The 16,409-nt window shown below is 42.2% G+C and overlaps 2 protein-coding genes across 4 annotated transcripts; one reads left to right on the top strand and one right to left on the bottom strand.

The window, feature by feature from the left end:
- Positions 1-330: 330 nt before the first annotated feature.
- Positions 331-1,719, top strand: MRPS25 (mitochondrial ribosomal protein S25). The gene is made up of 4 exons (XM_005521943.3): positions 331-489; positions 608-714; positions 1,047-1,134; positions 1,324-1,719. The coding sequence occupies exons 1-4, from the start codon at positions 356-358 to the stop codon at positions 1,508-1,510; spliced, it is 516 nt and encodes a 171-aa protein (XP_005522000.1). The 5' UTR covers positions 331-355; the 3' UTR covers positions 1,511-1,719.
- A 651-nt stretch (positions 1,720-2,370) lies between these two features.
- Positions 2,371-15,584, bottom strand: RBSN (rabenosyn, RAB effector). 3 transcript variants are annotated; one of them, XM_005521944.3, is made up of 12 exons: positions 15,516-15,584; positions 14,985-15,174; positions 13,579-13,722; positions 12,426-12,526; positions 11,746-11,791; positions 11,490-11,651; positions 10,358-10,599; positions 9,484-9,554; positions 7,732-7,818; positions 7,204-7,306; positions 6,708-6,782; positions 2,371-5,801 (listed from the first exon to the last, which is right to left on the bottom strand). In XM_005521944.3, exons 2-12 carry the CDS (start codon positions 15,145-15,147, stop codon positions 4,716-4,718), a joined length of 2,280 nt encoding a protein of 759 aa, XP_005522001.1. In that variant the 5' UTR covers positions 15,148-15,174; positions 15,516-15,584; the 3' UTR covers positions 2,371-4,715. The 3 variants fall into 3 exon arrangements, with proteins under 3 accessions (XP_005522001.1, XP_014107185.1, XP_087917876.1); XM_014251710.2 differs by having other exon boundaries at positions 14,985-15,213; positions 15,516-15,578; XM_088061750.1 differs by lacking the exon at positions 15,516-15,584 and having other exon boundaries at positions 14,985-15,305.
- Positions 15,585-16,409: the final 825 nt, after the last annotated feature.

Genomic DNA, 16,409 nt, shown 5'->3' with positions numbered 1-16,409 from the left:
ATCTTTTAGGGAGAAACAGCATTTTGACTTCACCACAGTGATTACCTTAGGAGAGATTTAAACCGGGTCTGGAATAGAAAAAAAAATCCCATTAACTTACTGACTTCAAGAAGCTTCTCTAGGAGGAGAGAGGGCTTTTCCTACGGTTTTAATTCATCTTTTAGTAGCCCCGAAACTGTCGCTGCTGTGAGCGGGGCCCCTCACACGGCCGGGCCCCTCACACGGCCGGGCCCCTCACACGGCCGGGCACCGGGCACAGCGTGCGCACTGGGCGGGCACTGCCGGGAGCGCGGGCGGCGGAGCCTCCAGCAGGGGGCGCGCGGGAGCGCTGCCGCCCCTTCCGGCCGCCGCCAAGATGCCGATGAAGGGCCGCTTCCCTGTGCGCCGGACTCTGCAGTACCTCAGCCAGGGCGACGTCGTGTTCAAGAGCTCGGTGAAGGTGATGACCGTGAACTACAACACGGCAGGAGAGCTGAGCGAAGGCGCGAGGTGAGCGCGGGGCGCGGCGGGAGTGCGAGCCGTCCCTGCAAAGACGCCAGGGCTTGCGCGGGCCGCGCCCTCCACGGAGACAACGGGCCAGCCCTTGTGTGATTTTCTTTCTTTCCAGAAAGTTCGTGTTTTTCAACATCCCCCAGATCCAGTACAAGAACCCTTGGGTGCAGATCATGCTGTTCAGGAACATGACGCCCTCGCCCTTCCTCCGGTTCTACCTGGGTAGGTCCCGCCAGCCGCGGGGGCCGCAGCAGCCGCAGAGCAGTGGCTGGGTCGCAGCGGCAGCGTCGTCACCGCTGCCTTTGTGCTGTTCTCACTCGGCCCTGCCTCGGCTGCAGCGGGGAAAGAAGCTGCTTGATCGGAAAATAGCTTTAGCCCTTAGCAGCTCCCCTAGACTCACCCGCATGGAAATTTTGCTTTTCCACGTAAAACACTGCATTGCGCATTAACTGCAGAAGGGAAGCAGATCCTTCATTCGTGTGCGTTTAAATCCTCTGTAAACGGTAGGGGGAAGTGGTATAATTTGGTACATTATTACGAATTTTTGTTGACAGACAACGGAGAACAAGTTTTGGTTGACGTGGAAGATAAAACCAACAAAGAGATAACAGAGCACGTTAAAAAAATCCTGGGAAAAAGCAAGTAAGTAGCAAGCAGTAAGCTAACGTATCATCTAGTATACATAATACAAACTTTTCCCAGACCAAACTGACACGAGCGAGGTAAAGTTCTCAAAGTAGGAACTGGAAATCCATCTTTCTAGGCCCAAGGAAGGGAGAGGAAGTATTGCAATTCAGACTTCTAATAGTAACAAACAGATCTCTTTTCTAGAGAAATGCTTGAAAAAGAAGAAAGAGAAAAGAAAAAACTATCACATCCAGCAAACTTTGGGCCCAAGAAGTATAATCTGCGAGAATGCATGTGTGAGATTGAAGGCCAAGTTCCCTGCCCTGCTTTTGTACCATTGCCCAAAGAGATGAGGGGAAAATACAAAGCTGCTATGAAAAATGAGGCATGAGCCTCAAGATCTCAAGTCATGCAGCTGTTTTTCCTCAGGGCTAGAAAATGAAGCAGAGACAAGAATTCAGTGAGAGACAAGAACCAACAGTTCCTGGGAACAGGAACAAGCAAGTTTATTCAATACAGACAACTGCCTTATAAGTCTTCTTACAGCTACAACTAGAATAAGTGAAAAATAAATAAAAGTTAAAACTGGCACCAAGAAAAGCTGTGGTTCTACAAAGTATTGCTGTCAACACTGAAAAACAAAATTACTAGAGTCTTATTTCTTATTTATGCCTGCAGGTAACCAGTTATGACAAAACCAAGATTATGTTTTCTTTGGGATAGAGAGGCTAGACTAAAAAGTTAAATCTTAGAAGCAGTGCAGAATTCCATAATTTCTAGAAAGTGGTGCAAAAGTCCCTATTGTACTAACCAAAGACAGCCAAATGGTAATACAACTCCAGTCTCAATTGAATTGTCCTAATTTACATAGTTACTAATCAGAATCAGTTCAGAGTTTCATTTCCACCAAGATACAACTTTTGTAATTGATACTGCAGCTCTTAGAAGCACAGCTCAAGTCAGGAGCATCAGCAGGAAAGAATGGGAAAACTGGTATATGAAAGGTAGGTTTTACAGTTATCAAAAAAACTCCTTCTGAATCATCACAGCTTCTGCCTCACCAAACAATTACACCATACCTGTAATATGTATAAATGTGATAAACTGTACTTTCCTGTACAGACCTTTCTGTCAGGCTTGTATGTACAAGTCACTGTAGAACTGTATTGCAGCATTTATGAACTCATGTTTGAATACAAAATTTCATACCGATTCAAGCATCCTGTACAAAGTGTCAAGGACAAACACAACACAAAATAAACATGTTGTTTTATTTCATCTCTTTTTACAAAATTTTCATACCGAGTAGTGCATGCAATTGTAACAAAAGTCAATGCTAATTAGTTATTGAGCTTTATGCTTAAGCCATCCTCATTCCCTTGTGCCTTGCAAGCCTCGCAGCAGTCCATATACCAGCAAAGGTCTTCACTTTGCAGATAATTTTAGTATTGGCTGTCTAGTCTATCACATTTAACACTGACAAAGATCATGAGGTATGCTAGTGTTACTTGCTTGTAAAAATAATACATTACATATACAATAAGAATAGTTATTAATGTATTAGCCAGAAAATATAAACAAGGCAGGATAGTTTCAACAAGGAAAAAAAGCACTTTTTAATGTGAAAGCTGAAGCCACTGAAACATTTTTTCACGCTGATACCTAAAAAAGTATCAGGTTAGAGTGCAGGAAGCAATCCTGACTAGCAACCAAGTCTGTCCTAAATAACTGCCTTATCCTATCTTGCTTAAATAATTCCAGGGATTCTGTTTAGCTTTCAACAGTTTTTGGTACCTTCATGAATCTGATGCCAAGCACCTATGTTCTGTCAAGACCTTTCAGAATCCTCTGTTGTTCTTGGTGCAGAATAACACCTGGGGACTCAGTCAGCTCTAAAAAATACAAGAACTTCATGGTCTTAAGCCAACCTCTTCTGCACACCTTTCAACTCCAGATTCAGGCTACATCAGACAGACCATCAGGTATCCCTGACTGGCTGGTCTGAGTTACTTCAAACCCCTACTAGTAGTATTAAGTGAGATATAGGTGGTTTGGTCTTTATAAACAACAGTTCCACAAACCCCTACCTCCACATACAGCTAGGAACAAGAGTACCTGCTCTTTAGGTAACAGAGTTACTTGTCTCCAAAATCTTAAGCAGTGCTGGGGTTACAGCTATGCCAATATCAGAGACATAATTAAAAGATATATCCCATTACACAGAACTTCACACTTCTGAGTAAGCCTACTACTATTAGTGCTATACAGTGTGATCTGCCTGATTTTCCCCTATTTCAGCCTTAAACAAAGAAACCCTTTAAGATTAACTCACCACCACCACTGGCTGCAAACTGATGCCTGCTGATAGGCCTGTGCCTCTCAAAGATGAAAATCAAAGCAGTTCAGATTACATCCTTTTCAAAAACCCTGCATTTGCCCAGCTGTTGGCCCTCACACAAGTACTAGCTGTCACCTGGTCATCCTCCAGGCCACAGGATCACAAGAGGTCTTCAATCTGAAGTTCCTTATTTAAAACAGGTATGCCTGATTCTCATAAAAACTGAGGGGAATCTAAAATGAGAGAGAATTGCCATTTGGCACTATTGCAGCCACAGACTTAGTCTCCCAGCTTTCACAAAATTCCAGTGGCATCTCAGCTTTCCATGATAAACAAAATTTTTTGTTGCTTGAGTGCTACAAAAAAGTGTTCCAGACTCACAACAAACGTGATCATTCTGTGACCCAGAGGATTTAAAGGAATGTGCAGATTCCATAATGTAATTAGCAACTGGAGGTTCACCCTTTATATTACAGTTAGAAGTGGTGCTGGCCTCATCTCCTTTCCCTGAAAATGAGCAAATGCTTGCTCCCATGTGAGCAGGTCTGCACCCAGCGTGACGCTATGACACCATGGTTTGCGCTCAGAGCAAATAGGAAACCAGCAGTGATGAAAAGCATCCAGGTCTTACTTGAGCATCTTCATACAGACACTAAAAAGTCACTCATACAAAGATCAGTTAAAAAGTTCTCAGTCTTAAGACCCCTTTTATGTATTTATTACCATTGCACAAACTTGATCTGCGAGCCTGTACATTCAGCACCCAGGAGAATCAAAGCAGCTCTTTAACAGCACATTGTCAGAACACCATTAGTAGTTCAACTACCCTGGGTCAGGTGAGTATAAGAAGTTTTAGGAAAGTTTTCATCTCTTTTTAGTCAAAGCCACACTTGAAAGGCCAACACTACAGCAGAAAGCGGGAAAGAGAGCAAACCAACATTCCAACCACTTCCACATCATAGTTCCATATTAGCACTTAACCCCTGGACCAAAATAAGCATTCCATAAGACCAGTTAGCAATAAAAGTGCTGTAAAAAGTTATTTTAAAATTTCTTACTCTAAGCTTTTGAGACCAGCAGCATTTCTCAGTAATTCTTTCTTCAAGACTGCGTAGTAGTGGCAATGTCTAAATGAAAGTGCTTTAAAGTCAGGATTCTCCCAATTCCCTCGTGTCATCTGTATTCCTGTCTGTAAGTATCTGCTTTACCTTCCCATATTTAACAGCAGTCTGAATTATTACACAGCCCTGTTGCTGCTTCAGCAGTTAGATTTCTCCTTCTGCTTTGCTAATGTGTACTTCAGTTCCTTTAAGTTCTCTGTCAGTACCTCCACCTCATCCAGTCGTCCACTGTGTTTGGCATCAAATATATAAGCTTTAATATTATCTATCTGTTGGAGAAGTAGCTCTTCCTCTATAGCCTCCTCTCCAGAGATCTCACTGCCATCCTCCACTTCAAAGGGATTGATAGAGGATCCCTCTTCAAATGGATTCCCTGGATTCCAACTGCTCCCAGGCTTTTCAAATGGATTTTCATCCTCTTCAAAGGGGTTTGAAGTACTGCCAGGTGCTCCATTACTTTGTTCATCCTCCTCCTCACTTTCAAATGGATTATATTCTTTTTTATCACTTTGCTGAGCTGTGTTAGAGAAAGAAACCACTGGAGATATGTCTTTGGCAAATGGGTTACTGGGATCTTCCTCCACCTGAGGGGTATCTGCTTCATCCTCAAAGGGGTTTAGACAGGCTGGCTGATCCTGGTCTTTGTCAAACTGTGGGACATTCTGGGGTTTGAGTGTGAAGGTCAAGTGCTCTTTAGCTGGCAGCTGCTCAACAGCAGGAGTTTCAAAACTTGTGTCCCCTTTGGTACAAGTAACATCCAAATGCTGTTTGACTTCTCTGAAGTCTAAGGAGCAAGTCCTTGAATGCTGAATCATGAATTTATGGTGCTCTCTTTCCCACTCCTTTTCACAAAGGACCTGAAGTTCCTCCCTCTGTATCTCCTCCTCTTCTGCCTGTTTTTTAGAAAGCTCAATAGCTTTCAGAGTTTGCTGTTGATCATATTCATCCTGAAGCTGCATCAGGTTCTCTTGCAATGTATGGACCTCATCTATCCTATTAGCTGCCTTTGCTTGCTTAATAAAGGATGTAATATTGTCAATCTGCTGAAGAAGTGGGTCTGCTCTCTCGCTCTCTCTTGAAATGCTAGATGTGGGTAACCAGCCTTCAGATTTTCTGACTGTTCCTTTTTTTATGTAAGTTTCATCACCATTAACTGCAGATGCAGATATGGAGATAAACTCCTTCTCCTTTTCCTCTTGTTTCCCCTGTGTTTCAAGAGCAACCTAAACCAAAAAAACATGTAGTAAGAAAACACCATGAGCTTGAAAAAATTAATTCTAAGTAGCCATAGGTACAAGTTAGCTGATCTTAAGACATTGCTGGCTGAAGATAAAAGGGATCAGGTACCATTTTGGTTACTTTGCAGAAGATTCTTACTTTCATACCATTCCTTGGATGCTTCCCATGAGTTTGTGATGATACTGATGAAAAACCCATGATATCTGCCTCTACAAACCTGAGGCAAAGTAGGAGCAGCAATTCTCTTTATAGAGGAAAAAAAAATGCAGCTGTGCAAGGGGTGGTCTAGATTGATTTAGACATTAATTGTATTACATATGACTACAGCAGACACCTGTAATAGAACATATAGTGTTTAACATCACTGATTTCACTGGCTTTTGGAGTGGAATGATTCTTATTTCTCAACTTATACCTCAAGAAAACATTAGCTTTAGTTTATAACTAATGATGTCCTCCCTCCTAAAGCAAAAAAAGCCTCTCTCCCTGAAGAGGCATCTTTATTCTAGTATGTCCCCTTTCCTACCAACAAAACAAGTTTCCAAATTCTACTTAAGTGAATGAATTCCTGAACCCAATTTCCAAGTCAGTGTAAACTAACACACTCACTTCAGGGCTTGCTCTGCACGCACAGTAGCAAGAAACAGCCCATGCACCCATGTCCCTGCTGCTTTCTAGTAGTATCCAGCTCTGTGCCCACCTACTTCTGTTCTGGAAAGAACAAAGCAGCAGCTAGGCAAAACCCTGGAAAAGGGGATGAAACAATATGGATGAAAAAATAACAAACTGAAATCCAGTGTTGAACGCAACTACTCATACCCACAGAGCTCCCAGGATTGTATCTATGAGAAGGTCTGATACAAGACATAACAGATCCCAGCTGGTCTTACCATATGCAGTCTTTTCTTCTTCAGTTCTTCATACTGATCCTTGGTTGGCAGGGACATTAGGCCAAGCAGCTTTTCCTGGCAAAAATTGAAATATTTACAGTGTTGCTTGAAGGTATTCAGCCCATTTTTCAAGTCCTTGAGAATAGAGATACTACCAGCAGAAACCATACAAACGTATCAAAAATGCTTCTATACTGCAGTTCCTGCTGCAGGTCTGCCACAGCTACACTGCTGGGTGGGCTTACACCTCAGCAAGAGGAAGAGCCAAGGCTTACATACCTCTTGGGTTCCCCAGGCCCAATGCTACTCTGAGTACAAGATTTGTGTTCAAGACAGCTTATTTAAGGCTACCGTAAGTCGTTAGGGGAACTAGAGAAAATGTAGAAAATGTAAAGAACTAAGTCTCCTGCCAAAAGAGTTTCAAACCACAGGGATGCCTGACAGAGAAAACACTATCTTAAATGTACATTCATCTCACAGCATATGCTCTATTTACCTGAACAAAAAGTGTAGCTGAGTATCTTATCATCCGCTGAAGTTGAAGTATTTTAGGATGAGGTTGAGGATCTTCATGCAAGCCTAGACTCAAAATCTTCTTACTGAATCACAGAAAACATACAGCCTCATCAGTTCAAAAACAAGATCAGGAAAAATGCCAAAAAAGCAGAGAGACGATATTGGGTGAAAAACTTCTGACGTTCTTTTAGATAAACAGTTTTGGATATTACAATTTGTAACACCTTCTCTTCCCAGCCTTGGAAAAACAAAGAAACCCCAAACAAACAATTCCTTCCCCCGAAATGGTGCTGCTACTTATTTCCTCTATGTTTAATTATTCCTACTGCAAAGGAATGCATGAATTTTAAGGCTGAAGAAGAAAGTAGAAGTTGGTAGTGTACAGGAACAGCATCTATCTTTTCAAATGCTGTTTTCAACTGAGCAGACAAATTGATCATCCATATAATCAGTAAAGTCGTAACAGAGATACATACATGCTGGGGGGAAAAGGGAGAGAGTCTTTTACCTTAAGGCATCTATAAATTCATACATTTTTTGAATCTCCACCCTCAAGTCATTAGCATGATCAAGGTTGTAGGCTGTCTCCCCAGCACTAAGGAATAAACAGAACTTCACTGTAAGTCATGCATCCAGTTAACAACATATACAACACTACTAGTTATCCCAAGATGACCAAGATTCAACAATGGTTAAGAACTGCTAACACCACAGGGCTAAATGATTTTATTTCAAGCTCCTATTAGAAACCTTTTTTTTTGTGACAGGAGTGGGAAACTATAATAATTTTGTGAACATGAACACTTCATAAGAGATAACTGTATTTATGATTAAATACAGTTATTTAATGATATATATTATGATTATTACTAATAATTTGACTTACTACTCTAGGAGAAACTGTATTCTAACATGAAAGTGCCACTCTACAAGTAATATCTAAAATATATACATGCTTAGCAAATGTATCTATTTTGTGGAGATTTTTTTCAAGGCAACTTAGTGGGAAAAATCTCTGGCTGAGTAACTAACTATACCATTAAAGCACAATACCTCCACTAGCATTTGTCAGAAAGCAAAATACTATGCTCAAAAGGGTGTAGTATTTAAGATGCCAGTAAATGACTGTCCACAGGGGGACACAATCTTTACTAGAGTCTCCACTTTATTGATAGAAGGAATTAGGACTTAGTGGGGAAAACTCTTCATGAATTTTTAGCTTCCATGCCCTTTTGTATCACAAATATAAATTATAAGAATCACTTTCTCAAAAGTAACTTCACTATCCATAGGATTCCAATTTCCAGGACACATTACTAGTCAGAAATCTTTAATTTCACCCATAACCAGCCTGTTGTTTTCTGACATTTACTTCCATTATCCAGCACATCTGTATTTTTACTTTTCTCCAGCTGCCAAGCCACAACACCCAATCTTTCATGAATTCATGACAAAAAGTAGTAATATCTTAGCACATTTTTCACCTCCTGTACTTCTTTCTTCCTATTGCGAGGACTGCTTTTGTAAAAACACTCTTGTTACTATTTTTTCTACAACCATTAGATCTAAAGGACAGGTATAGTAATATTTATTAACTTTAACTTTTCAAAAGGAAATGCTTCCTAGTCAAAGACCAATGTGTGTATTTCTCTCACTATGCCAGCCAAAAGTATAACCTGACAAACTCTTGCAGACAGAGTTGGAGAGACTTAAGTTACCCCAGTGACAGAATACTAGTGCAAGAAATTATGCACAAAACTGAAATACGAGAATGTTGCTTATCCACTACAGCACAGGGTACCCAGGTACACTCAGAGTAACTGCCAGGTGAAGGTGCTTTGCACAGAACAGATGGAAAGCGTTCTAATGATCTGCTCCTGCTGGCACTCCCTGGAAGCCAGAGCATCCCAGCTGAGGACAGCAACAGCCTTCTGCAGCTGTTTTGAAGAGGCTCATTTACACAAAAACTGTAGCCTTGTACTTCCTTTTTTTGCAAAGATGATGTGTCAAAGTGTAACAATAGTGCCTCACTGGGAAATGCCTTTAAAAAAATTAACAACTCAAACAACTCTACATGTTATCATTAATAATTAATTCAGTACTACTTTCTTTGAAGAGCATCCAGAAGACAACAGATAATGAAACACTGATGTTTCTTTTAATTTGCACACTCTTGCAGCCTTAGTACCCCACTTCCTTACTATTTCCCACATTTAAAGGAAAAATACATGTATTCAAAAACATAACCAGCAATGCTTACTTTAGTGATTCTGCCATCCTTATGTATTCTGGTGCTTTCTGGTCAACCTTCTCCATGCAGAGTCGGAGTTTCTTGTAATAATATGAAAACAAAATGTATAAAAAAAGAATTGACATTAAAACACTACTGCAAGAACATGTCGATATGAATATTTTCATGCTGCTTGTGCAGATTTAAAGTTAACCATAATAAAAGGCACTTTAACTATTCAGGATGACAAGACTCTCCAGTTACCTCCAGAACACATACGGCATTGTCAAGAACAGAGAAAGACTCACTGTACCCCTGCAAGGTGGACTTTGAATCGAGAAGCTGTTTGAATGGATGACCTGGACAACTTCTCTTCACCAACAAGAGCACCAACAAGAACTCCCACAAATACTAACGCAGGGAGTTTGTGGACTCTTCTGAAAGGCTATCTGGTGATCATCAGTACCTGCTGCGAAGCACATTTGAATATAATGTCGATAAAGATGGTTCAAAAAATGCATTTGCCATCAGCGTAAGGACAAACAGTGGTAACATCGAGTCCCATGGTTCCAGTGCAGCCCACCAATCAAATGCACACCATATTATTCACTTGCTAAATAAGTTTACAAATTTAAGAGAGAGGCATGTCTGAACTAGTTCCAGATGATAAGCATGAAGATGCATTTATAAATATGTATGAAGTTAATGTGGGCCATAAATACTATATTGCAATTGATTCCAACATTTCAGGTATGTCTTTGTTACATGGTATACACACCCAAAAGTCTCTTCTAACACAAGTCAGCATTGAATCATAAAGTAAGAGTTTAGACATGAGGTAACAAGCCAAAAGTCAAGTAGTGACCATTGCAGAATATACACTATAGCACAGGGCTTGACTTACCTCATAGAGTTTCACAATCTCTGGTGTGTATTCTTTCTCATCAATCTGTTGCTCTCTTTTCAACAGGGTGTCTTTGCAGTGCTGACAACAACGGATTCGTTCATCATCCTTCTCATCCAGAACAGAGCTCGCGCTGCTTATGCTGCTAATGCTGCCTCGGCGGGAGCCATGGACACTGCTGGGGGAGGAGTTCGGGCTCTTATGAGAACCCAAGGCCTCTTTGCTGGCACTAGTGAGTTTGCCTAAAAATTATACACAGGTAATTTTACAGTAACTGGAGAAGCCAACAGATTTTACCAACACAAACAAACTGCCCTTTAACAGAAACTTTACATTCAGGTGGTACTAGAAAACCAGGTTGAAAGTCTGCTGAAAGACATGTAAGGTTTGCACGACAAACACAACTGCAAGTCAGAATTTGGGTCTTCATTGCAAATCTTGCTGCATTTAAAACTAGCTAGAGAGCAGACTGCTAAGCATCACCTACTTTGTTTATGCCTAGAAACATTCTCATGTTTGAGCCTGCACAGTCACAAAATAATGTGTAGAACAGGTATGATAACAGTGTCTAGCATTGTACTTGATCACGCTGAAAGGCACAGTTAATGTCATTTATCTCCACAGAAAATACAGTCTCATCTCCAGTGCACCAGATGAGAAAAGTAAAAGTTTAAAGTGGTTCTTAAAGGCCTATACATGAATTGTTGTCCCATGGTCCAACATTTGGACAGCACAGACAAACTGGAAATATCCACAATATTTTTAAATGTCAAGAACCTTGGCAGTTCCTAAAGTTAATAGCTCCATAGTTATAGTACTTAGTAGAATAAATAATAGCTATATTTATCAGGAGTTACTACTTTTTTACTACTTACTTACTATTTACTATTACGACTATTACTTCTAGTAAATTTTTCAGTGTTATACAACACTTCCAAATCTGAAGAATGAACAGAGACAAAGGAGAAATCATTCCTTGTATTCTGTTTCACAGACACGTGTCTGCATGAAACTGAATGCAAGTTTTCTGCAGAGGCAGACTATTACCAGCATATATTTTTCTAATGGCAAAAAGCCAGGATGCACCCAAAGTGAGCTAAGAAAAAAAAAGAATTAACTCTATGGTGCTTACTTGCCAAAGGAAGACTGACAAATTCCATGCACTTCTTGCACATAATAGACCCACAAAGGCGGCAGTGGTGACGTCGGTTTCGGATACTGAACTTACTGCCACAGTCTGGGCAAAATGGAACATCCTGATCACTGACCCAAGGCACAACAGACTTCTCTATAGCTGTGAGCAGGAATACACACCACGTAAGTATTCAATTAATTCCTCAGCTGGTTAAACTATAGGGGCAAATAGTCTCAAGTAAGCTCACACTAACCTCTTATTTTAGCTGACTCAGTGTTTGCTCTGTCAAATGATGTAAGCTGGTAGAAGATAAACAATATATTTAAGAAAATTACACTTTGCAAGGAAAAAGCCCAACACAACTCAGCCCAACAAGAAAAAAAAAAACCTGGCATTTTTAAGAGAGTTTCAGCTGGTTTTGCACCAGACCTATGCAACTTTCACATTTTTTTTCTAATTCCATATTCATACCAGTGCTAAACAACTGGTTTTGTCAAACCTGTACAAATCAGCACATTTTGGACGCAATCCTTATTGCAGCCAACATTACTGCATCTGAGCCAAAATGCAGGTGTACTATTGGCAGATTTTGAAGAATGAGAAGCTGGAAGAATCATGACAAAAATATTGGGGAGCAATCCAGTAAAGTAAAAGATGGAGAAAATAAAACAGGGGAACAGATGGTTCTTGAAGCATGGAAGTAGCATCTTGTGGAAGTAGCCATCTTCAGCTTGAAAATGGTGCATAGAACCAGAAATCATACCCACAGCACAAGGCCAAAACATGAGCAGTACTCAAGGTAATGTGTAAAAAGAGTCATAGTTTAGTATCCTTTATATTCCTAGATAAATGGGCACACTTCATACTGAAATATAATTTTTTAAATCCAGGAAACATTTAGAAAGCTGGAATATTAAAAAGCACCAAATTTACCTTTTCTAACCTTATTATTAACTTATTGACTTCAACTACATAGTGATCAATCCTGGCTGCTCGGTGTTTCTTGAATTCAGAAAGATGGCTTCTCATAGCACCTGCAGAGATAACAGAAAGTTGTCCTGGTCACCCAAGTACTCTGTATGGATTTAAATGCCACTTAAAGACAAATGTCTCTTCTTTTCACCATTTATTTCTCAGGTTCAAATTCAATTTTAAAGACTCTAAGATCCCTAAGGTTCATCTTCTCAACTGTCATCAAAAAGCAGTTCTCACTTCTCTAACGTTCATAAACCTCCTCCCTAAATTTATTCTTAGCTAATATTTACACTATGATTGTTGCTCAAGTAGTTACAAATTCAAAAGTAAAGTAATATACAGAACTCAGACCCTGCAGACCCAAAGGACTCAGTCCTGGTCTGTCAGCACCACAGTGGAAATTTTCCCTTGATCCACAAGAGATGGTGCTGCTTTCTTCTCCAAAAATAACCATAGTATTTCAGTTACAGTATAGGCAATTGCCAATAGCAGTATTTATTATTACAGGCTCAGTCAGCTTATCCTTGAGATTATAAAAATGTCGATTTATATTCAGAGAAATGGGGTTTGTTTGTTGTTTTTTAATTTGTTTTTTTTAAAGTAAGGCCCCTTTTAACAAGAGGTGATCACCGCCTCAAATCCAAGGAAAAAACTGGAAGTTTAAATCAATAGATAATCTTTTTGTCAAACATACGAAGTAACAACTACGTAAGTGTAGCCCAAAAGCTGGAGATTTTATATACTTCTAACTTAGCTATTAATTGGTGTATTATCTGTTTTGTAAAGTCACAAAATGAAGCTAGTTGCACAGAGGTGAACACAGATTAGGCAGATCTCAGCAGCAGCACAGGCACAATGACATGACAAACAGCTACCCGAAGGGTAGTTTGAGTACTGATTCTATACACGTCTTTTCTTCTCCGTATTAACTGTGTTTTCCTCACACTTCACCCAATGCAGACAGGCTGCTCAAAGTCAATGTGCAAACCATAACCCAGTGCTAACAAATCCAGCACAGACACAATTCCAAGCCACTTCAGCAATACTGTAGCACTTTCCCAATTCAGATCAAAAGTTATCCCCACTGTGTATTGCTTTCTAGCTGTCCTACCTACTTCCTGGGGCTCCCACATGTATGGATCTACTCCACCATAGCTAAATGACTCATATCGTTCCTGAGATCCAGAATCAGTTCTGTCATCATCTTCTTGTTTCAGAAATTTCTTCTTTGCTCTTTTGGCCTTCTGGACTAGATCTGAAAAAGATAAACCCAAGTTATCTAACATATCAGGTAGTAACCAAATATTTGTAATGTGAAGTCGGTATAGAATATTCCTCTTTTAGCAGAAATCTTTTTCTTTGATAAGTTTATCCTCAAAACATTCTTAGAACCAAAATGCAGTTCAGACCACCACAGATGACACAAAATGCCCTCTGTTGTCTGTCATAAAGCAGCATGATGTCCTAAGGACAAGACAGTAGATTAGAACATTCTACTGAGGGACTTCACTGTAAAACAGCAACGTCTTAAACTATGGGACCTGACTCACACCACAAGGCATCATGTAGTTTTATCTTAATTCTCATAATTCCCAATTATTTTCTTCAGATTCAAGGATGTTCAACACATACCTTGTCTTATTGCACAGACTACAAATTTCAGTGTGCTTGTACACATAAGTAATTTTTAAAGTATTAAACAGCCCACTGTTAGGGCTAGGGTTTCACCAAGAAAATTGATTAATACTTCAAATTTGAGTCTATCTCAAGAAAAAAAAAAAAAAATCAAGACTGCCAGGCCACCATTGCTAGCATACTAAAACAAAACTAGAAAGGAAACACACAGAATTATCACCAAATTTTAAACATTTTCCTCTCAATATAAAATGACCGTGTACACAAGGGGGTAAAAAAGGGAAGCATCTTAGTAAAATAAAATTCAAAGAGATTTTCCAAACACTACTGAAAAGTGGACATCCATAACAGACATGGAACAATCCCAGCATCTCCTGCCAGCTCCACCGCCCACATGCGTTTCCATGTCTTCCCAACAACCTTTCTTAACTTCACACTTTAATTGCAACCACAGTTTCATTTACTGTCAAAACAAGAAATTAATGAACTGCAACCTGGCAAGTAATAGAGATTCCCCATATTCTCCCAGTCTTCAAGTAATTCTTGGGTATTCACTGGGTTACAGTGTAATTTCGAGTTTTCAGATAAAAACAAATAAAAACCCCAAAAAGGTCAAGAGTAAAAATCGCGCATAAAATCAGACATTTGAAGAGCAATGTCCTTCAGCGCCTGTTTTAGAATCAATTTACGGAAAGTATCGGGAGAAGGTAAATACTATGCTTGTCCCAAGGAGATTGACGGAAGAATGGAACTGGCATGCCTCGCCTGTAAGTCCCTTCAATTAATATTTTATTACTGTCAGACATTGAGGTGCACTCGAAGTACGAGCGGTAATCTCCCTCCCACTGCCAAGCCGAACGCATTTACCACGGCCGCCCTTACTTCGGAGCTGCGCCCTGACGTCCCGGTCTTCGCCCGGGTGCTGCTCCTCGTAGTGCGCCTGGAGCTGCCGGAACGCCTGGAGATCCTTCAGGCACAGCGGGCACAGGAAGCCCTCTCGCACTTCGGTCGGGTCTCCGAAGGCCGCCGGGCAGCCCGAGGCCATCGCGCCCGCGTGTGCTGCCCTCACCGGCTGCAGGGATGCGGGGGCCGCATCGTCGTTAGGCACTGCCTGAAACGAACCAGGCCAGCGCCGTGCGACCGGCGGCGCAAGATCGGGGAGGGAAGGGCCCGGGCTGGGCGCGATCCGTCCCCGCTTCCGCGCCCGCTTCCTCCGCGGCCCTGCCGCGCCCCCGCGCAGGCCCCGCCCGCGGCAGGCCAGCGGCCGCGGGCGAGCAGGGACAGGGGCGGGGTTTAAGGCGCACCGCCCGCAGTGAGGAGGCCGGCGAGGGCTGCCCCGCCCGCCTGAGGGGCCGTGGCCCAGCGACAGCCCAGGTATGGCTGGGGAAAAGCCCAGGGCCGGGGCCGCCTCACCTCAGCGCCCGTGCGGCCGATGGCTGTCTCCAAAGCAGGGCGGCCGCGTCCCGTCCCGGCTGCCGGGAACGGCTGAGGGCGGGGCGAGTGCTGAGCCATCGATGAGAGGAAAGGGCGGGGACAAGGAGGGCTCGTCCGACACTGGGGGGGAGGCTGCCGAGCGCAGAGCTATCGATGGAGGTTGGGGGCTGAAGCGGAGTACCGGGGGTCGTTGTCTCTTCCGCGGCCAGGACCGCTCGCCGTGTCCAGCCGCCTTGCAGTAGGCCCCGGTAACACGTCCCAGAGGTGCGGTGACAGAGTCCTCTCCAGGACGGAACGACGCTGTCACGTGGGGGACGCGCGTCCCTCCGCCGCCCCTTCCCTCCCCGCTGCCCTGGGACGGTTCCCACAGCCCTGGTGGGTCTGTGCTGTGTCTGTTAGCTGCTGAGCACGCTCTAGAGGACCACCGTTGTCACTATTAACACGCTTAACGTTCCCTTTCCAAGCCCACCATGTCTACTTAAAGGAACTGTCCCAAAACTGCAAAGCAGAGCAGCCGGTGATGTACTTAGCCACAGCCGGAGCCCCGGAATCCCACTACTTGCCTCCTGAGAAAGAGCTCAACGGCAGGGCCTGTTCAGTATCCCCTTTCTGATGCCAGCTTTTTGTTTCGTTTCCGCTGGTAATAGTCCCTTCTCTCAGGCACTCCTAATCAAATGGAAACAGTAGGAGTGTGTAACCACACTTCGGCTTCATGTATTAGGATTACAAGCTCTTGGAGGCAGAGATTTTCTTACATGGCAATGCTGTTTACGCTTGAGTCCTGTCCATTAATGACTCGATCTTCTCGAGTGTGGCCCGGCTAGCTCAGTGATGAGGTTTCTCTTCACTCGAGTTTCGAGCCAGCATATGTTT

Source organism: Pseudopodoces humilis, chromosome 13, assembly GCF_049639895.1.
Source record: "Pseudopodoces humilis isolate 2021_Gansu_Grassland_sample_001 chromosome 13, ASM4963989v1, whole genome shotgun sequence".
Classification (NCBI taxonomy): domain Eukaryota; kingdom Metazoa; phylum Chordata; class Aves; order Passeriformes; family Paridae; genus Pseudopodoces; species Pseudopodoces humilis.
Note: the sequence above shows the minus strand (reverse complement) of the source record. Positions and strands in the feature narration are given on the sequence as shown.